This window comes from Heptranchias perlo, chromosome 25, assembly GCF_035084215.1.
Source record: "Heptranchias perlo isolate sHepPer1 chromosome 25, sHepPer1.hap1, whole genome shotgun sequence".
NCBI classification, from domain to species: domain Eukaryota; kingdom Metazoa; phylum Chordata; class Chondrichthyes; order Hexanchiformes; family Hexanchidae; genus Heptranchias; species Heptranchias perlo.
Genome location: NC_090349.1, coordinates 22,426,445 through 22,450,200, shown reverse-complemented (window position 1 = coordinate 22,450,200; position 23,756 = coordinate 22,426,445). Strand labels below are relative to the sequence as shown.

The window sequence follows — 23,756 nt, the reverse complement described above, 5'->3', positions numbered from 1 at the left end:
GTATTGGTACATGGCAGACAGAAATTTAAAAAGTCTCTTTATTCTTCCACAAAGATACACTTCAATGCACTACCATCTTAAGTATCAAATTTCACAAGGTTTGCAATCCACACTTCTCTGTGGCACTATATGAAGATTAATTTAGTCCAGTCAAACTTAAAGTATGTATAATTTGGAGAAACTATAATATAGGATGTCTATATTTTCTGGTCAGTTTTATTTTTTGCCATAAAAAGGACCCAGGGTAAATCCCACCTAACAATTATGTTCAGTGTAATGTTCCCCAGTTACACAAGCACATCATTTCAAAGACTATCAATTTCTCTCCATGGAAGATTATACAGGGTAACTGGATAACGAGCAATTTTTGTTCACCGCTGGGTCGCTACCTAATAGAATATACCCTGCACAGATTACCATATTGGTGATGGTCAACATGTTGCTTTAATTAAATATATGACTACCTTTAACAAATAGCTTGCATCAACATATAGAGTGCACATTTTACTTGTCAGCTTGATGAAAAAAAAATTCAGGCCAACACTAACAGCTTTGAAAAAGGGCTAAGGTTTGTACTGGAAATTTAAAAAGCTTGCTTAGAGTTGATATTGTCAAAGGCACTTGCTGACCTTGTATTTCAAGAACATGAAAGCATTTACAAATGAAGCATAATGTTCGTTTAAGCATTTATAATATATAATGTCACGACCCTCAATACTTAATTGAGCTGACATCCCAATACCGGAAAGAAAATAGGTGTTTCAGAAGAGCTGCCAGGCTAACTCTAAAAGCCCTCCTCAGCATCCAACAAATAATTATTGAAGGTTTTTGTAAGGTATAGCATTAAAGAAATTTCAAATATTGTTATTTCACAAACTTTTAAAGTTAAGTGTGCAAATGATTAGTTTATTGGAAGTTAAAACTCAACATGCTACTCTTTGCCTCACCTCTTCCAAAAGAAACTGTGAACTTAGCGCATGCAATTTCATTCTTCCCCCTCCAATTTATTGCAAGTACTTGCAAACAGCTGCTTCTTGGAAATGATGCACTTAAAAATAGGTCAATTCCACCAGACATCCCACTCAGTAAATGGACCAGTTTAAGACTCACTGTCAAAGATAATATTTTCTCCTCACACAATCATGTGCTCAAAAAGACAAGCAATGTGACCCAGGCCTCTGAAAACACCACTCAAACCAAAAAATGGAGCAGTCGTTTGCATCTATTGAGAGCACTCATTTATGGCTGCATATAGTTACACCACTATTCCCGGCCAGAATGGAGATGATTGAGTAAATACCCCGCTTTGAGACTGCATTGCTGTAAGTGACTGGGATTGATTTTACACACATAATTTGTATCATGTAACTATTCTCCACTCACTGCATTTTGCTGGAGAAATAATCCTGCTTTCATCAGGACACTATGCTGTAGTTTCAGTCATGAGTTCTGTTTGCTGTAGTTTGCAGGGACTCTGGTTAAATAGACTCGATTTGCTGAGCAAATAGACTATTTAAATAGACTCTGCTGTAAAATAGATTGTTTGCTGTGAGTCCTGCTGTAAGTCCCACCCCGCCTCCAACTCATTGGCAGGCTGCTACAGTGGTATCAATATTCACTTCACTCATTTATGGTTTTGAGGACAACATTCAGAGCATTTTGTCAGCCAAAACAAGGGTGCAGCTAGCCATCTGCAATGTTAAATAAATTATTGACCTCTCCACTTATTGAGTGGTCTAAAATTTTACATACTGGAACAGGACATCACAGTGAGTGAATAAATGTATAGATGCAAAATTCCAATTAAACATTTGATCAATAGGAATTACATTACTTCCTTCCTATATTTTAATAAGCAATTTGCTAATCCCTAGAAGGAACTGTTTAACTGATCATACGTATGGCAATGATCTTAAAAGAGTGCAATAATAGTACAAGCCCTCTAGCGGAGATGTTAAAGGGTGCAAAACGTACCAATTCATTGGGAAAGGAGATTAAAAACGAACACTCAAATTATCAAGGCAAACCAATTCCAATGAAGAGTCACACCCAAAAGCATTAACTAACTTTTAAGATGTTGACTGACCTGCTGTGCAATTCCATAATTTCAGAGTTTTATTTCAGATTTCAAGTATTCGTGTTTTTTTTTAAAAAGACAAACCAATTATACTTCCCCGCAAAAACCACTGCAGATCAAGAAACCAAGGTTGTTACCAGCTACTTTTATAACTATTTTATTAAAATTAATATTTTGATACAATTTATATGCACTAAAACCAGGAATATGAGACCAATATATTTCAGAGAAGTCATTAACGAAAAAAGGTAGTGCTATTTGATGGTCAATTTGTCTAATTCTTGAATATTCATAAAACATACATAGACACAGGTCAATTGAACTATATGACAGAAAGGAGTGTACATTTTAAAAGCTGAAGAGACTTACAGGTACCCAGAGGGTTAAATGAAAGCCTAAAATCACATGAAAAATACGACCTCTCCCACTGAAGTGAACTGAAAGATGGTGCAACTCATACCGAATTTAATAGTGCTGAGAATGTAAAATAATTTTGTTATAACCTATACTTGGGGAGTTTCACAATCTGAATCCTATTTAAAGGCAGAGTAAAAAAAAATTACCAAGAATTATCAATTCACCTGCCTTTATCGATACATTCAATATTTTTCTTTAAATAATTAATCTTGATGACTAGGATAACTGCAGTCGAAATAATTGCTGAGTTTAAGACTGTAGGAGAAATTAATCAACACCACCACTCAAATGCATTACTACAACTCCCTGAATTATTGATCATCATCACTGATACAATCAAGCCCTCTCACGCAGTTGTCATTAGCAATTCTACCCAGCTGGTTCCTCTAAAGAAATTGCACTCAATGTTCAAAATGAGAACCAGGTTGTATTTTAGGGGGAAAAAAGCAATTTGCTTTTATAACCATCAGGAAAACACCTTAAACACTCATGAGGCTGAACCATACCAGTTACAGACAATACTCAAATCCACTGGAGTAATGAGGTTTGAGCAAAGAACTTCAAATTTCAGAAGCACATATCATAAAACACATTTTAAAAGACATAACAACACTCGTAATTATGAGTGAACACTAGAATGAAATAATTCAAATATATCCTGAAAATTGGATTCAAAATCATAAACAGTTCTTTGTCAAGGATTGACTGTGAAACGGTCATAATGGGCTCAATTTTAAAACCGAGCCAGGAGGGGGCGGGGGGTCAAATTGAGGTCGGAAAACCCATTAGTACGGGTTTCCCGGACGTCCTTACAATTTTGACGCAAGGACGTCTTTTATTTTTTTTTAAATCGGTTTCTCATCCGACTGGCCGACCTCAGTTGGATGGGAGACCAGCCAGGGAGAGGACATCTTCAGGTAAGTCTGCAGGTAAGTCTTTGTTTGTATGGATGGCGGAGGGGGGGGGGGAAAAAAAAGAGAGGGGCATGGGGGCATAGGTTGGCACAGGCGTCGTGAGTCATGGGGGATGGAATCGCAGGGTCCACGATCGTTGAGGGGGAGGATTGGGGGTCGGAGGATCTGAGTGCGGGGGAGAATTGGGGGTCCCCAATCGGGGAGGTGGGGGGGGGGGGGGGGGTCAGTGCAGGTAGGCTTGTTGGGCCTGGGGGAAGCACTCTTGCTCCTCCGGGGCCACAAGGCGTAAAACAGGCCTGGGAATCCCGGCCTCCCGGGGTTGAAATTGGGAAGTCCAGAAAAATGGAGGCCCGAAGCCTCCTTGGGAGCGAAATGGTCGCCCGCCCCTCTTCTCGCCCCAGTGAAAACCGGAAATGGGCAGGTTGAGGGCGGGTCTGAGAATGGTGGCAATTTCCAATGCCCCCCGCCCCGCCCCTAACCCACCCATTTTTCAACATTAAAATTGAGCCCAATGTGTCTGGTTTTAAATGACTATTTATGCCCAAAACTTGAATTAATCGTAACTAGATAAAATTCAAATAGATGTGACTTTGCCCAATTTAGAGTCAGAAATGAATCTGGAGCTCACTTCCTTGGAAAAGCAGCTCTGAGTTTTCAGGTGAACTATTCTGTAGCACATCCCATCATTCTGTAATTGTTCTCATGGGATACACAACCATGGCCAGCTAAGGATGTGTGTGTTAGTACTGCAGGTCACAATCGAATTTGAAAGTAGTACACCTACACATCCACCAACATATGAAGTGAGATAACAAGCACCTTCCTAAACCTCTCCCCTCATGCTCAAGAGTGGATCAATTTTAAAAAGGGGTTTTGCTTAGTCTTGCATCATCTGGTTACTGAGCACTGAGTGATGGAGTTAGTAGAGATAAAATGTATTTATAGCCATGTGCTATCTTTCATATCTCTCGCTAGTAGCATATTTAAAGTGGAGGTAAGCAGTTTACTTGAGTAGGACACAGCCTTTTGCAAACAAATCTTAACTGATAGCAACATACACACACACACACAGTCAAGCCCAATATTTGAAGAATAAACTAACCAGTGCGTGAATGGTCATGGAAGCATTTTAATAGTAGTTCAGGGTTATCGGTAACAGTGTAGAAGGAATGTAAATTTTTAATTTTACAACAACCTAAAAATACCGTATGATGTAAACACAAGGCAGTAGGCTTTAATCAGGTAGTAGCTTACTGGTTTTGGTACTGGACTAGCAACGCAGAGATCGTGAATCAATTTCCACCATAGAAAATTGTAATATTAAATTCAATAAATCTGGTACTTTGTGAGCAAGCACCAGAAAAATGACCACAAAAGCTGCCGATTTCCATTAAAAAAAAATTGGTTAACTAATGACATTCCGAGAAGTGAACCTTGCAATATGTGGTTGACCTTTAATGCTCTCTGAAGCTGTAAAACCATTACAAAATAGAATATTGGATGAATCTATCAGTATAGACTCAAGCATCAGGATAATACTCGGCAATCCCAGCCTAGTTGGCCCTGCAAAGTCCTCCTCAGCAATATCTGGAGACTGGTGCTCAAGTTGGGAGAGCTGTCACATAGACTATTCAAGAAATAACCTGTGTAGACAAAATTAGAGTCATATCTTTCAGCCAACATCCCAGACTCCTCAAACACCATCTCTTATATGGCCCATCCCACCAGCAGGATAGCGGTGGGTTGGGGGGGGCGCTGTGTATACAAAGTCTTGGCTTCAAAGTGAGATCAAAACTGAGCAATCAGGCCCTGTGGGCCATCACCAACAGCAGAATTGTATACCACCACAATGTCTGGGTCCAACACATCAATCACTACTCCATCAAGCTGGGAGATCAATCCTGGTTCAAGGGGAGTGTAAAAAGGCATGCTAGAAACAGCACCAGGTACACCTTAGAATGGGGCACCTAGAAAGTGAAATTATAGCACAGGGTTATCTGCATGCCAACATTAAAAGCAGCTGGATATTGTCAGAGCTTAGTGATTCCAGAGGAAATAGCCCCAGCACATCCAGTGGACAATGGCGATGAACAACAAATCATAAAGAGGAGGAGGCTCCATGAACATCCTCATCCTCAAACATGGTGGAGCCCAGCACGCGAGTGTTTGCAAGAACCTTCAGCCAAAAATGCAGAATGGACAATACCACTCAGCCTCCATCCAAAGTCCTCCGTATCATAGATGAGAAAATCCAGCCGATTTGGCACACTCCACGTGACATTAAGAAGCAGCTGCGTATACTGAACAAAGCGAAAGCTATGAGCCCCAGTTACATTCCAGCTGCAGTGCTGTAGACCTGCACACCAGAACTAGCTGGCTACCCAGCCAAGCTATTCCAGTGCAGCTATGGCACTGGCATCTATGTGGAAGATTGCCCAGCTATGTTCTACTCACAAAAGACAGGACAAATCTAATGCAGCTAATTACCACCCTATCAGCCTCTACCCACCAACACCCCCGCCTCCCCACCCCCCCATCACCAGCAACACGATGAAAGAAGTGATCAATAGAACTATTAAACAACAACTAATCACCAATAATCAGCTCACTCAATGCTCAGTTCATATTCTACCAGAACCATTTAGTTCCAGACCTCATCAGTCTTGATCCCGAAATGGACACAAGAACAGGATGACGACTGTGGTTGTCAGAAGCCAATCATCGCAGTCGCAGAACATCGCAGCAGGATTTCCTCAGGACACCATCCACAGCCAAACCATCTTTAGGTTTTTCATCAATGACCTCAGTCACAAGGTCAGGAGTGGGGCTGTTCCTTGATGATTCTATAGTGTTCAGCTCCATTCACTACTCATCCAGTAAAGCAGCTGTGCCAGCCTACATCATGACCTGGGCAACATTCAGGTTTGGGCTGACAAGTGGCAGGTAACAATCATGCCATGAAGTATCAAGCAATGACCATCTTGAACAAAAAATGGCCTAAACACCTTCAACAGCAACACCACTACCTTGTCTCCCACCATCGTGAGAGTCACCATTGACCAGATCCTGAACTGGATTAGCCACATCACCACCACGGATATAAAAGCAAGGCAAATGCTGGGTGCTCCGCGTCAAGTGGCTTACCTCCTGACACCTAAATGCCTCTCCATCATCTACAAGGCTCAAGTCAGAAGTGTGATGGAATCGCTGGCCTCGATGGATTTGGCCACAACACTCAAGAAGCTTGATGCCATCCAGAGTAAATCAGTTTGCTTGACTGACACTCCTGCAACTGAACTCAATATCCACCCTCTCCAATACTGGCGAATTGTGGCTGCAGTATGTACTATCTACAGGATGCACTTACTTTGCCAGCACCTCCCAGCCCAGTGATCTCTACCATCAAGAAGGATGAGCAGCAACATCATGGGAACACCATCGCCTGCAAGGTCCCCTTCAAGTCACACTCCATCCTGAGAGGGCATATTCTTCCATTCCTTAGAAATTGCTGCGTCAAATCGTACAATTCCCTAACTAGAACCAAGACCAGAACAACTGCAGCAGTTGAAGGAGAAGGTCCATCACCACCTTCTCGGGGCAACTGAGAATGAGCAATAAATATGCAGTGCATAGCAAAGATCCCACAATACTCCTCCAACAACATGCCATAACCCCAAATATTGTCCCTACAACATGCTTCAATCCTAAATAGAAGAACTGGCATGCATAGAAGGACTTGCATTTATATAGTGCCTTTCACAACCTCAGGCAGTCCCAAAGCGCTTTGCAGTCAATGAAGTACTTTTGAAGTGTAGCCACCATTGTAATGTGGAAAACATTACAATACTGCCCTCGCAACCTGCTTCAACCCAAATACTGCTCCCAAATTATGCCTCCCCCCTCTCCCCCCCACCCCATCACCATACAGCACTCCCCATTGTACAAATGTGACATTTTATCTCCAGTCATTTTTAATGCCATTTTTGAAGGAAAGAGCTTGCATTTATATATCATCTTTCAGGACCTCACAATGTCCCAAAGCGCTTTACAGCCAATGAAGTAGTTCTGAAGGGTAATCACTGTTGTAATGTAGGAAGCGCAGCAGGCAATTTGCACACTAAGATCCCATAAATAACTGATAATTACCAGATCATCTGTTTTAGTGATATTGGTTGAGGGATAAATATTGACCAGGACACCGGAGCGAACTCCCCTGCTCTTCTTCAAATAGTGTCATGGGATCTTTTATGTCCACCTGAGAGGGCAGACAGGATCTCAGTTTAATGTCTCATCTGAAAGACGGCACCTCTAACAGTGCAGCACTCACTCAGTACTGCACTAAAGTGTCAGCCTAGTTTATGTGTAAAAGTCTCTGAAGTGGGACTTAAACCCACAGCCTTCTGACCCAGTAGCAACAGCGCTACCACTGTGCCAAGCCTGACATCTAATAGGCTGATATCATTTTAGTACAAGATTCTCAATTTGTGCAACATTTTACACTTTTAATTTACATTGATTACAAATTGAGCAAGCTTCTCCAAGTGATTTCACTTAGTACACCTGCTGATTTCAGAGAGACTTTCCTTTCACCTGTTAACACAGTATAGCAGGTTGACCAAAAATCAACAAAACTGCATGAAAGATACTATTTCTTCAAAAAAAAAGGGCTTAGATTTCCAAATTAGGCCAGAATTCAGACTTCTCTAAATACTGAAATATTAACCTATTTCTATCAAATTGTCCATTTAAAAATTAATCAGGAAAACATTGGGCTGGAAGTTGCTTTAAAAAGAACGGTGAGCTCAACAGCGCTCACTGCTGTTAGTGGACAAATAAAAGAGCAAGTTCCGTCGTTCGCAGATACACAGACAAACGGGGAAATCTGAATCTTGCTCTTCCTGGTTCGCCGGCGATCTGTCAGCTTCGCCTTAAAGGCTATTGCCAACTGCAATCAACAGACCAGTGCCAACTTGCTCTACTGCTCAGCTGGCAAGTAACGAATATTGCCACAAAACAGGTATGCTTAAATATACCAGGCCTAAACTAAGTTTTAACAGCAGGGTAAGTCTTAATGACTGCCAAACAACTAAAAATTAATTTTAAAAATGTGGAGTCTCATTACTCCTTATTGTGGAATGTGTTTTTAAAACTTTTTTCTTCTCTCTCTTTTATTTAATTCGGTTATTTCTTACCCTCTCTTTTTTCCGCTGTCTAGAACTGTTTTTACAAATGATTTTATTGTTATAGCTTTCACTTCCTGGTTTTTACGTTGCAGTTTGTACTTCAAGGTTTCGACTCTTCGCGGCTTTTCAAGGATGTTGCAATCTGAGTGGTCGAGGGGAGAGATCGCTCCTCTCATTTCTTCCACAGGTCCTAGCTTCGCTGGAGTTAATACTGGGCTCTTCTCCACTTCCTATTTAAGGAAGTGCCCGCTGCAAGTTAGTGGGTTAGTATAAATCTATGGAGTGGCGAGCGCCCTTTATTCGCCGCTCGGAGCAATTTACAGGCCAATATATCTTGCTGTTACCTTCCACTCTCCCACCCCAAAAGCATATTCTTACTTATAGCAGAATTTTACTGCCACACAAGCATGTTTGACGACAGCCAGTTGAGTACTACAGAGTGTACAGATCCTGATCAAATGGTCCTGTTTGGTACTGTGCCAATATCCTCAGAGACAGGCCGCCTACCAATCTGTAGCAGACCTTGAATCAACACAACTTCTCCTCTTGACAAACTGCATGCACGGAGTGATCACCTACTTGATCAAACAAAGTCAAATGTAACCAATTTTTTTTTAATGGACTATCCTAAGCTCTAAGTGATTATTTTGTGGTGATAAAGCAACTCCATGAACTATGAATTTAAAACTGGCCGCTAAGGAGCATTAATAGAGATTACCCTTGTGTAATACCAGCAGGCAAGTCTGTTATTTACTTAAACACTTACATCTGTTATTTCTGGTAATGATGCAACCATACCAGGCCAGGGAATATCAATGCATTTGTGGCCATTCTAATTAAACCTATTTTAACTCCAACTAGATGATATACTTCAGTAACTCAGTATTGCTGTCTCCCACAACATTAGCAAAACAGCTTTACAGTGACTCAGCACTCATGCATCAACATAAAATCAATTTAATTACTTCACTATGGTGCACCAAAGTAGTCAGCATTTTTCTGGTAGATTTGTAGATGGGTTAATAGTAATACATAACTAGTATAGTGAAATTGGTCCAGAGGTTAGACTTGATTTTCATTATGCTGGAGATGGGGAGGGAGAATTAAGGGGGCAAAACACAGAATTTCTATTTTGATTTCTCAGAACTACACTAAACTGAGTCACCAACAGGCAATTTGTTTCCTTGTTTCCTTGCCTCCGCCCCCAGCATACAAAAAGAATGCATCCTACCCTGGATTAGCCTCATAACGTAAGTAAATCTGTATTATGCTGCTGCTGTGGCCTCTTGTACTTCATTAGGAGCTTAAGCACATGATGCCTGTGTGCTTAAGCTTTACCTCGTACACAATGACTGCTGTTTTTTCAAGAATGCTCATCACAGATTACCTGAAGTGACTAGCAGTTAAATAACAACAGAACAAAAAGGGAGTAGATCTGTAGAATAAGTCCCAGTCAAAAAGGAATTATTGGGCCTGAATCTGCTGAAAAATCACACCATAGTAATGGTGCATCTACAGCGCACACTATTATGGTGCAGAAATGCCAGGAAAATATGGTTCAAGCGAGACACGCCATAATTTGTTGAACCTTTGCTCTGCACCATAGAGACACTCACTGAAAAAGATGAACAGGTAATTATCATAGTTCCATCCCCCATTAAAATCAATGGTGAGATTGAGTTTGCTGAAATAACACCACTCTGATCGCCACAGTCATTTAGACCCTTGCAGAATGGCATTGGAGGGCTCAGAATCAGTAAAGTATTCAATCGCACAGCGGGCTGCTGGAGGGCAACACCTTTACTATCTTGTAGGAACAGCATTGAAATATTAAACCTCAATTAAGCAATAAGAGTGTTTTGACAGCCAGGTATGTACTGATTACCCCCGACTGATATTTTTACATTAATATTTATTGAGCTCGTGTACCAATATGCCATGGGATCACAGGCAGTTCGGAAAACAATCCTACGGATACAGGTCCCTTCTTAACGCCGATTTATATATTTGTGCCATTTCAGTACAAGCAGCGGTGCTCCTCCAGGGCCCACAAAAATAATATGGGCCGCTGTTGCCCCGAGACCCCCCAACCTCCGCAATCGCAACCACCCCTCCACCCCCCGCAACTTACATTGCTGGTGGCAGCTCCAACTCGATATTCAGGCTCTAATCTGGCGAGCTGACGCCTGTTTGGCACAATGCAGCCACCGGAATTGTCCAGCCGACCAGTGCTTCCAAGATCTAGCCCAGTGTGAGCTGGTGCATTTGGGTAAAAAAAAATTATACTCTGAATGGATGTCGGGATGGTGCTGTGGAAGAACAGAGGGATTTGGAGGTTCAAAGTCAGAGGGCATTAAAGGCAGCACCTCAGGTTGTTAAGGTAGTAAACAAAGCTAATGGAATTGTAGGTTTCATCACAAGAGATACATAATTAAAAAGCCAAGAGGTTATGATGAGCCTTTATAAATCCTTAATAAGATCTCACAGTACTGTGTGCAGTATTGGACTCCACACTCTTGCAAGGATATTGACACTTTGAGAGGAGTTTTTCTTTCATTCATTCTCAGGATATATGCGTCGCTAGCAAAGCCAGCATTTATTGCCCTTCCCTAGCTGCTCTTGAGCAGGTGGTGGTAGTGGGCCTTCTTCTTGAAGAACTGCAGTCCATGTGGTGAAGGTTCCCCCACAATGCAGTTAGATAGGGAGTTCCAGGATTTTCACCCAATGACGATGAAGGAACGGTGATATACGTCCAAGTCGGGATGGTATGACTTGAAGGCGATGGTGTTCCCTTGCACCTGCAGCCCTTGTCCTTCTAGGTGGAGGTCGTGGGTTTGGGATGTGCTGCCAAAAAAGCCTTGGCGAGTTGCTGCAGTGCATCCCGTAGTTAGTACACACTGCAGCCACTGTGCACCGATAGTGGAGGGAGAGAATGTTTAACATGGTGGAGGGTGTGAACGTTTAACATAGTGGAGGGATGCCAAGCAAACAGACAATTTGTCCTGGATGATGTTGAGCTTCTTGAGTGTTGTTGCAGCCGCATCCATCCAAACAAGTGGAGAGTATTCCATTACACACCTGAATTGTGCCTTGTAGATGGTGGAGAGGTTTTGGGGAGTCAGAAGGCGAGTCACTCGCTGCAGAATACTCAGCCTCTGACCTTCTCTAGTAGCCACCGCATTTGTGTGGCTGGTCCAGTTGAGTTTCTAGTCAATGGCGAATACACCACACATTCACTAGAATGTTGCCTGGTATGAGGAAATACATATACAAAGACAGACTTGAAAAACTAGGTCTATTTTCATTAGAATACAGATTACAGGTCCCAATGATAGAAGAGATTTATAACAGTGGGCAAGAAAAACAAGTTATGAGGCTGTGGAATTTATTTCCAAGGTTAGAGGTTGAGGCAGATACTATGTCAACGTCAAAGATTAGTTTGGACAGGTGGATGAAGGGAAAGGGGAGGGCTATTTACTTGTGGTGGAGGGTAAACGCGACATGGAACGGTTGGGCTGAATAGCCTGTTTCTGTGTTATAACTTCTTTGTATTAAGTATGAATAACTTCTTTAGTACCAGTTCTCTTTGAATAATAACCTCCACTAATTGTGTTGCACTCCCCTCTGGTGTTTCTAAAATCCCAGTAACCACCTCGGCTGGGAAAGCCGAGTCAAAAGTACTTATTTAAAGTTTTGGGTCCGAAACGTTAACTTGTCTGTTCTCTCCAAAGATGCTACCTGATGACCTGCTGAGTGTTTCCAGTATTTTGGGTTTTGTTTTAGGTTTCCAGCATCTGCAGTTTTTTTTGCTTTTTGTACTTTGTCAATCCCTCATTGTCTACTAAAAGCTTTCCTCCTTCATCTTTTAGCAGCCTTACCTATAGCTTGACTTTATTGTGTACTCTTAATACCAACATGCAAATAGAAAGCTTTTTATTGCCCTTTATATTTTTGCCTGATTTTCCCTCCTCTTGACCTTTCTAATTTCCCTTTTTGTAGCTTTCTTATATACACATTGTATAACATATACCTATATCTCTGTCCTGATTTTCATTTTTATCTTGCTTGCAAACACTAAACGCATCTTTTTTCAGTTTCAAATTTGATCTGATCTCCCTCTTCATCCATGGAACCCATCTTCAAAACAGTCCCTTTCTTCTGTACTTTAATTTTATTTGATTTGTACCCTTTCCACCTCCTTTAAATATTTCCCTATTGCTGATTTACAGTTCAATTTGATAAATTTTCCTTCCATTTAATTGAATAGTTTGTTGTGGATTTTGTTTTCCTTCTGTTCTTATATTGAACCTAATTATATTGTGGTCACAGTGGGGGTAATTTTGACTTTGGACGACAGTGTAAAACGAGCGATGTCGGATCAGCCGCCCATGGTACATCTCCCAATTTTCATTTCTACTGACTTAAATGAAAATGAAAAATCGGGAGAGATGCATAATGGACGGCTGATCCGATAGCGTTCATTTTACATGATCGTCCGAAGTCAAAACTACCTCCTGTTTCTCAAGTGTTCCCCTGCTGGCTCTGCTTCATCACCCAGAACCAGATCAAGTGGTGTTTACTTCCTTGTTGGAGGAGCAGCATACTGCTCAAGAAAGCAGTCCTGAACCTGCTCCAAAAATAAATTCCCTTGCTCACCGTAAACATCGTCCCTATCCCAATCTACTTTTGCATAATTAAAATCACTCACAAATATAACACTATTGTTAATGCACACCTCTCTAATTTGTCTATAAATTTATCCTCAACTTCTTTTCCAGTGCTCAGCAACCTATAATATATTTCCAGCAATGTGATTGATCCCTTGCTATTTCTCAGCTCAATCCAAAAAGGTATTCTGTTTGGATCACCTTTCTACATAAATACTTACGCTGTGATGCTACGATATTATAGAATCGTACAGCACAGAAGGAGGCCATTCAGCCTATCGTGCCTATGCTGGCGCTTTGTAAGAGCTATCCAATTAGTCCCACTCCATTGCTCTTTCCCCATAGCCTTGAAAATGTTTCCTTTTCAAGTGTATATCCAATTCCCTATAGAAAGTTATTGAATCTGCTTCCACCACCTTTTCAGGCAACGCATTCCAGATCATCATAACTCGCTGCATGAAAAAAATCTCATCTCCCCCGATTCTATTGCCAATTATCTTAAATCTGCATCCTTTGGTTACCGACCCTTCTGCCAGTAGAAGCAGCTTCTCCCTATCAACTCTATCAAACCCCTCATATTGTCTCTAATTATTACTGCAATCCCTCCTTTCTTGCTTCCGTAACACTCTATCCATCCAAAAGGTTTTATACCCAGGAATATTTCATTGTCAATCCTGACCCAGTTGCAGCCACATTTCAGTTACCATTATTACACATGATGTTCTATTTTAATCAATGACACAGCATGTGCCCTAACATACATATATTTTGGTTTGAAAATTCCCCCAGTGTTCCAATTTTTTCTTCCCACATCCTGATTTTCAATTGGCACCTTATTTGAAAATCAATAGCAGTCTAAAACAGCCCAGAGGGTATCACGTATACAACCCATTAGATTATAAACTTATTAAAATGAATCTTATTCTACAAAGTATAAGTTTACCATTTATTTTAACAGAAAAAGTCAATCCTTGCTTTAGGATCAAACACCTAATTCGATGCAACGTATCTTCCATTTATAAAAGATCTGCAGCAAAAGAAATCCGATTACTAACATTTTCCACAGAAGCAGGATTATGCAAATAGAACAAGGCGAACTTCCAAAAGCTTTCACTTGAGTTGCAGATGGATCATTTGTGCAATCAATTATCAACAAAACTGGTTGCAAAATTATGTCTAATCCAATGGAAGATGCTGGTTTGAGTCAGAATGTAGGATGTGGCAAGAGCCCTTGTATAACCTGATGTGTATTGATACAAATGTGATTAAATATCAGACTACCCTTTGGCTACACACCAACTTGAACAGCAGGCAAATTCTTACTCTTACAGGAGAGCAGTACAGTGAAACAGTTATTCAGCACATTTCCTTCTGAGCTGTGATGGCAAATAGACCCATTCCTATGCACCAATCATAGCACTGAATCTAGAGGGAGTGAACCCTATGGGTTTCGATTGAATTACTCAGCACCTCAGCTAATTTAGCTAAAGGTTACTGATGATTCCTGTACCAGTTTTCTAGACCTATTTCTTTTTTTAATTAAGACCTGCTTTATTGTTGCTAACTGCCTTGAAAAGGCTGCCAAATATCCCCTCACACAGGAGAAATTTAAACTAAAAACAGGTCAGCCTCACCCAATCAATTCATTTAATTTGTTTCACCTATACACTAATTTAATAAGTTACCTACCATGCCACATTTCAAAGCTGATAAGTTGAATCAGACAAGACAGTCCTCTTCTTTACAATGGCAGCATTGTAATAACGACCGCACCAATGCTAAAATTGCAGCTGCCAAGTAAATAAGGCAAATTCTTCCTCTGGAGGCACCAACAGCCACCTGGCTCCAGGAATGTCAATACCTGGGCTGCAAGTATAAATGCAGCAGCCTGGTGCCAGGCTGCAGGTGGGCTGAATGCCAATTTTGTTCTCGGACTTCTCACCACGAACTTTCTCCAGCCATAAAGGATCGTCTGATGCTAGAAATTAACTCGCAAATCAAAACTATGATGGAGGAGCCGTTGTTTATTTGTTGCTCCTGTGCCTTGGAACCCCACACTGCAACAGATGCACTGGCAGAAAAAGCTGGTACTCTACAAAAATAGGTCTGTAATATAGAGGGAGCATCAAAACATGCAAATTATAAAGAAAGACTTGCATATCGCGCCTTTCATGACCTCAGGATGTCCCAAAGCGCTTCACAGCCAACTAAGTACTTTATATAAACAAGTGTAGTCACTGTTGTAATGTAGGAAATACGGCAGCCAATTTGCACACAGCAAGGTCCCACAAACAAAATGTGATAATAAATAGATAACCTGTTGGTTGAGGGATAAATATTGGCCAGGACGATTAAGGTAATTATGTTAGTTAACATTTCAAACTTAAGTCAACCATACCACCTGCTGGATTATTGATTTGAATGCCACAATCTTTTTTTCAGAAGCCAGTGCAGAGGCAAAGCATTTTCACCAACACACAGCGGGACATTGCAGAAGAAGTGAAACAGGCTACCCTTTCAAATACAAACACATTGCTTCATTCACTGAATCATTTCACCAAATGCCATACCAGTTAAAACTTGTGTGTAGACATCCAGAGCAATGTTTTTTTAATATACCAGCTTTCACTTTCTAATTTAACATACCAGCTTTCACTTTCTAATTTAACATATTTAAATGCTTGAGATACTAGAAAATGGATTGCTTAAAGCATTTACTTTGTTAAAACAGAAATGAAGAGTGCTGGTTTAGAAGTCAAAAAGGTACCTACCAACAACTCTATCACCTTTCTTCACTCCCATCTTCCGGAGAGCTGCAGCGTACAAAGCCACATCTCTCTTTAATTCTCCAAACGTCACTTTGACAATCTCCTCCTTACCTTCCGCTGTTAAGCAATACAACGCACAGATTAAAACCTGATACCAGAAATTCAGCACAAAAGCAAAACTAGCAAGTCAAACCCCATAACCCAATCATATTAGGTGTGTACACCATTTAGAAAGAAGCATGCATAGATGATGCTGCCAATGTCACCGTAAAGGAGGAGGTAGTAGAGAAATTGGATAGGATAAAAATAGATGAAGAGGAGGTACTTAAAAGGTTGGCAGCGCTCAAAGTAGAAAAGTCACCCGGTCGGATGGGATGCATCCTAGGTTGCCGAGGGAAGTAAGGGTAGAAATTGCAGAGGCCCTTTGCCACAATCTTCCTTAGGTTTGGGAGCAGTGCCAGAGGACTGGAGGATTGCAAATGTTGCACCCCTGTTCAAAAAAGGAGAGGGATAAACGCGGCAACTAAAGGCCAGTCAGCCTAGTGTCAATGGTGGGGAAACTTTGAGACACAATAATCTGGGACAAAATTAATTGGCACTTCATAAAATATGGGTTAATAAACGAAATCCAGCACGGATTTGATAAAGGCAAATCGTGTTTTACCAATTTGATTGAGTTCTTTGATAAAGTAATGGAGAGGTTTGATGAGGGTAGTGTGGTTGATGTTGTGTATATGGACTTTCAAAAGGCATTTGATAAAGTACCACACAATAGATTTGTTAGCAAAATTGAAGCCCATGGAATAAAGGGGCAGTGGCTGCGTGGATACGTAATTGGCTAAGGGACAGAAAGCAAAGAGTAGTGGTGAACAGTTGTTTCTCGGACTGGAGGGAAGTGTGCAGTGGTGTCCCCCAGGGGTCGACATTGGGACCATTGCTCTTTTTGATATATATTAATGACCTGAACTTGGGTATACAGAGCATAATTTCAAAGTTTGCTGATGGCATGAAACTCAGAAACGTAGTAAGCAGTGAGAAAGATATTAACAGACTTCAGGAGGACAAAGACAGACTGGTGAAAAAGGCAGACATGTGAAATTTAACGCAGAGAAGTGATGCATTTTGGTAGGAAGAATGAGGTGAAGCAATATAAACTGAATGGTACAATTTTAAAGGGGGTGCAAGACCAGAGAGACCTGGGGATGTATGTACACAAATCTTTGAAGGTGGCAGGATAAGTTGAGAAGGCTGTTAAAAAAAGCATAGACAGTTATTCTAAACCTTTATAAAACACTGGTTAGGCCCCAGCTAAAGTACCATGGCCAATTCTGGGCACCACACTTTAGGAAGGATGTCAAGGCCTTGGAGGCAGTGCAGAGGAGATTTACTAGAATGGTACCAGGGATGAAAGACTTCAGTTACGTGGAGATACTAGAGAAATTGGGGTTGTTCTTCTTAGAACAGAGAAGGTTAAGGGGAGATTTGATAGAGGTGTTCAAAATCATGAATGGTTTTGATGGAGTAAATAAGGAGAAACTGTTTCCAGCGGTAGAAGGGTCGGTAACCAGAGGACATGGATTTAAGGTGATTGGCAAAAGAACCAGAGGCGACACGAGGAAAACATTTTACGCAGCAAGCTGTTATGGTCTGGAATGCACTGCCTGAAAGGGTGGTGGAAGCAGGTTCAATAATACCTTGTAAAAGGGAAATGGATAAAAACTTGAGTGGGGAAATTTTGCAGGGCCATGGGGAAAGAGCAGGGGAGTGGGACTAATTGGATAGCTCTTTCAAAGAGCGGGCACAAACACAATGGGCCGAATGACCTCCTTCTACGCTGTATTCTATGATACCCTCCAGCAATAATGAATGTGAACACGCACTTCTACCTCAGAAACTGCTTCAGGTAAACCAGCAGATTTTTTAATGGTTTTCAAAAATAATTGTTTGCTATATCTTCCACTGGTGACATGATTCTCACAACAACTGTAACTTGGATACTAAACAACTGACAAGATTTAATAATGGACTAATTGTGACTTTTGGTAGAAGCTATTCAGAACGCCTATATTACAAGGTAAGGGCTGATTTTTCTGAGTTCACACTGGCAGTGGGGAGCGTTGTTTGCCGGCCACACATAGTAAACATGTCGCCCTCGGGTTTCTGTCCTGGAGTTTTCCCTGATTACCTTTAGAGAATCGGAGAGCTTTAATGCAGAACATCCCCTCAGGAAGTTGAATAGATGGGCTAGAGTTGTGAGAGGACAGATTGTACATGGTCTGTGGAACAAGCAGACTTGATGGCTTTTTCTTGTTCCATGCTTTATGTTCTAAAGGCAAAACTGAGAGGCAGGTTTGGCTTTGTTCTGATAAAAACCCACCACGTTGCTACACAAATGCCTTCATTCAAGACAGCTTTTTCTTCGTTTCCCCGCACCTGCTCTCCTTCCTCCCAACCCCCTTCTCCCCCCAAATCACAAAGCAATAAAACACTTACATGCTGCATAAAGAGCCACTTTGTCATCATCTTTATGCTTCAGGAGATTTTCTGCGTAGTTTAATCTACTCCCTTTGAACCATTCGGGAACATCTGCAACTCCTTTTGTCCTGTCAATCACCTGGAGGCAACATCATCAATAAGAGTTTTTTTAAAAAACTTCCTCACATCAGTGACTTAGATATTTCACTTGTATAAACTGTAACCTCAGCCATGGTTTTAACAGCATTTCTAACTGAAGAACATGAAATAGAATGAAGATGAAAAATCACCAGAAACAAAAGCAGAATATTAGATCAACATATTAGTTTTAATAGCCTATTCCATTAGAGGACTGAAACGGTTGTGTTATTATTTTAAATCTTCTGAAACATTTATGGCACATTAACAATTTATAACCTATATGCAAATTCCTTAATAAAATTAAAAACATTGAAAATATCCTCATATTTTACACAAGACTACAAGTTATGTGTGTAATTCGAAGTCCTAATGAATAGATCAGTGATATTCTGCTACCAATACATCTCACAACTATATGTTCAAACAAAAAACAACAATAATAGCCACTATTGAAAGGAGAACCTATCTCCAAATCAATTTAAAGCATGAACTGTATTCCACGGTTCAGGTGATTTGAAAGCTTTTGCTCTCAATTTAGGAAATGGCCTGAATCCTCAATTTGGTTGAAGCTTTCTATCTCTCTTTGAAGCATCAAATAAAACTATGCAATCTGCCAATTCTTGAATCAAAACGCCGAAGTTTTTTTCTAACTTTATAGGGATTCCGGATTATAGGGATATTAATAGATCAGTTTGACTCACATGGAAGTTAGGAAAAGAATATCTTGCAGCTGGGCGAGAGGTTGATACAGTTATGTCTAGAGTGCCAGCCCACCTGGCCAATTAGCCTTTTCTCCTTCTAAGCTTTCCTATATTTTAGACTTTGCACACATGAAGCACCAATGTCATAGTCCTATTGTTCTTCATCAGGAAATGGTAGCTTCATCTGCCTAACTATTGCATTGTCAAGAACGATCCCTTTTGAATAAAAAGGCAAAAGAATAAGTTTTGTTGTTGAAACATACATGCATCATTTTTGGCCTCCCTTGTTGATTTTGGGCTTCTACACGCACTGTCACAACTGCAGGCCCAAAAGAAAATCACAAACACTTGTAAGCATCAATCACACAGGTATGGTAGTGTAGAGATTATGTTACTGGATCAGTAATCCAGAGGCCTGGACTAATAATCCAGGTGAGTTAAAATCCCACCATGAATCATCAAAAATTTACGGCACAGAAGGAGGCCATTCAGCCCATCGTGTCCGCGCCGGCTGAGAAACGAGCCACCCAGCCTAATTCCACTTTCTCACATTTGGTCCATAGCCCTGCAGGTCATGGCTCTTCAGGTGCACATCCAGGTATTTTTCAAATGAGTTGAGGGTTTCTGCCTCTACCACCCTCTCAGGAAGTGAGTCCAGACCCCCACCACCCTCTGGGTGAAAAAGTCTTTCCTCATTTCCACTCTAATCCTTCGACCAATCACTTTAAATCTATGCCCCCTGGTTATTGACCCCTCCGCTAAGGGAAATAGGTCCTTCCTACTAACTCAATCTAGGCCCCTCATAATTTTGTACACCTCAATCAAATCACCCCTCAGCCTCCTCTGTTCCAAGGAAAACAACCCCAGCCTATCCAATCTGTCATCATAGCTAAAATTCTCCAGTCCTGGCAACATCCTTGTAAATCTCCTCTGCACCTTCTCTAGTGCAATTATATCCTTCCTGTAATGTGGTGACCAGAACTGTGCGCAGTACTCGAGCTGTGGCCTAACTAGTGTTTTATACAGTTCTAGCATAACATCCCTGCTTTTATATTCTATGCCTCGGCTAATAAAGGAAAGCATTCCATATGCCTTCTTAACCAACTTATCTACCTGTCCTGCTACCTTCAGGGATCTCACTTGGTCATGCACTCCAAGGTCGCTCACTTCCTCTACACCTTTCAGTATCCTCCCATTTATTACGTATTCCTTTGCCTTGATTGCTCTCCCCAAATGCATTATCTCACACTTCTCCGGATTGAACTCCATTTGCCACTTTTCTGCCCATCTGACCAGTCCATTGATATCTTCCTGCAGTCTACAGCTTTCTTCCTATCAACCACACCTTTGTGTCATCCGCAAATTTCTTAACCATGCCCCCCACATTTAAGTCCAAATCATTAATGTATACCATAAAAAGCAAAGGACCTAGTACCAAGCCCTGCGACACCCCAATGAAACAGCCTTCCAGTTGCAAAAACACCCGTCGGCCATTACTCTTTGCTTCCTGCCACTGAGCCAATTTTGGATCCAATTTGCCACATTCCTTCGGATCCCATGGGCCTTTACTTTTTTGACTAATCTGCCATGTGGGACCTTGTCAAAAGCCTTGCTAAAATCCATGTAGACTACATCAATTGCGCTACCCTCATCGATGAGGGTAGCGTAATTGATGTAGTCTACATGGATTTTACCTCCTTGTCACCTCCTCGAAAAATTCAATCAAGTTAGTCAGACACGACCTCCCCTTAACAAATCCGTGCTGACCGTCCTTGATTAATCTGTGCCTTTCTAAGTGACAGTTTATCCTGTCCCTCAGAATTGATTCCAATAATTTGCCCACCACCAAGGTTAGGCTGACTGGCCTGTAATTACTCGGTCTATCCTTCGCTCCCTTTTTAAACAATGGTACAACGTTAGCAGTCCTCCAATCCTCCGGCACTACCCATGTATCCAGTGAAGTTTGGAAAATGATTGTTAAAGCCTCCGTTATATCCTCCCTGGCTTCTTTTAACAGCCTGGGATACATTTCATCCAGCCCTGGTGATTTATCCACTTTCAAAGATGCTAATCCCCTTAATACTTCCTCTCTCACTATGTTTATCCCATCCAATATTTCACACTCCTCCTCCTTAACTACAGTGTCTGCATCGTCCCTCTCCTTTGTGAAGACAGATGCAAAATATTCATTATGAACCTTACCCACATCTTCCACCTCCACACATAGTTTATCTGTTTGGTGTCTAATAGGCCCTACTCTTTCCTTAGTTATCCTCTTGCTCTTTATGTATTTATAAAATATCTTTGGGTTTTCTTTGATTTTACCTGCTAAGATTTTTTCATGGCAGTTTAAGAATTTGAATTCAGTATAAAAATCTGGAAATAAAAACGCTGGCATCAGTAGGTGACCATGAAGCTGTCAGATTGCTGTAAAAACCCAATTAGTTCATTAATGTCCTTTAGGGGAGGACCCGATCGGAGACTCCAGTCCCACACCAACATGATTGACTCTTAACTGCCTTCTGAAGTAGCCTTGGAAGCAAACTCAGTTGTATCAAGCCGCTACCAGTGAGAAGGCCCACCACCAACTGCTCAGGGCAACTAGGGATGGTCAATAAATGCTGGCCTCGCCAGCGCGCCCACTATCCAAGAATGAATAATTTTAAAAATTCTCTAACTTATTCACTATCTGACTATTAGCTATTATCCATGCTACTGCAAATTGTAAGAATGCCTAAGTAATTATATATGCAGTAAAACCTTTGCAAATTTCAAGCTAATTTCATTGGTTCTATGTCTGTGCTCATACAAGAAACATTTTTTTAAAATAAGAGAACATCCTTTAAAAAAATCATACATTACACTGGTTTTATAAAGTGCCAATTTCCACAAGAAACAAACTATCCTGCACACATTGTGAAATTCTGTTTGAGAAATTGTAACTATTTGAGTTTTCCAAATACAGGAAAGTAATTTACACAAGGGTGCAACTGATCTAGAAAGATGAAGGGTCCTGACCTTAAACGTCAACTTGTCTGCTCTCTCCACAGATGCTGCCCGAGTGTTTCTTGCATTTTCTGTTTTTGTTTCAGATTTCCAGCATCTGCAGTTTTTGTGGGGGGTGGGGGGTTGCAACTTACTTAAATTTGTTTTTTTAAACATTGATTTATTTTTAAACATACAGGACATTTAGCAGGTGCACAGGCCAAAAAAGGAGAGTCAGACTATTACTTTTTTAAAAATTCTTCCAATCCATTTTATTTTGCCTCTCCTCCAGGCTTCCATGTGTCACACACCATTCCCTAAATTATATGAGAAGGCGTAGAAACAACATCTTCCACTGTCCTTTTGAATCAGCTGTTAGGACTTGAATGTACCATGGGTTGACTTGTCCTCCAGTTTTATACAGTTGGCAGTCTCAACTCTACATGGTGAGCCACCCGAGCTCAGGATGCAACCTCGTGGCAATCACATATTAAAAGGAAATAAAGGATTGTAAAGATAACTTTCTATAAATTGTCATAACATTCTTCCTGATACAATATAAGGAAATTCAGATTTGGGATCTGTCCAACTGTACGTAGTTTGATAATTACATGCCTGGGTTCTGTTATCACATTTTGACCTACAACAAAAAGGACTACATTTCCTTTTTTCCCCCTCCTCACTCTTTTAAGCTTGTACATCCTTTCAACTAGGAATAATAAAATCTACTCCCTTTACCGTCTCTTCATCCCTGTCTAGTACTGCAAACACTGTCCTTGTGAAATTTTGGGCATTTGAATTTTATTTTAAGAGTTCCCCAACGTTTTGTTGACCTAAAGAGCATATGGAGTTTTAAAATAAAATATATTCTTCCCGTCACCACCGCAGGCTCCCAGCACAGATGTTTTCCCCTCAGCCACTCATAAACTGCTGCTCCTAGAACTAGCTGCATTCACAGCCGCAGCTACCATTAACCCATCACACCCTGCTACCTTGTTTTAATACAATACATTTTTTTAAGAATTTGTTTGCATTAATAAAACCCCACATCAGCATACGATTCTCCAGCCACTTGTATATTATTTGACACCTATATAAATGTTTCACTATCAATACAACAATGCCCCATCAGCCATGTATCAGTCAAAGGCCACCCCTTCCCTAAGTATTGCTCCCACCACCAAATGGACTGTTGGATCCAAGAAGCTGGAAAAGAACAGTAGGTAAAGTGTTTTAATTTCTATTTTTAAAAGATTTCAATAAATTAGATATTAGACTGAAATACAAATAACGTTAAATTAAAAATAGGAAAAGAAAGAAAAGAATGGAAAGGAGACTGGACATGCAAAAGTGTTTAATTTTTTTTGAGTTTTAAATATTGTTTTATATCATATGGCTAATATTAAAGATAACAAAGCTACTTGGCAT

At 40.8% G+C, this 23,756-nt stretch overlaps 1 protein-coding gene across 1 annotated transcript in view; it reads right to left on the bottom strand.

The window, feature by feature from the left end:
* aacs (acetoacetyl-CoA synthetase) overlaps window positions 1–23,756 on the bottom strand; it is a 110,680-nt gene that overhangs the window by 80,418 nt on the left and 6,506 nt on the right. The window contains exons 3-4 of the mRNA XM_068005753.1: window positions 18,520–18,640; window positions 16,030–16,143 (exon numbers count right to left, since the gene is read on the bottom strand). Coding sequence (XP_067861854.1) covers window positions 16,030–16,143; window positions 18,520–18,640 — 235 coding nt within the window. The remainder of the gene's footprint in view (window positions 1–16,029; window positions 16,144–18,519; window positions 18,641–23,756) is intronic.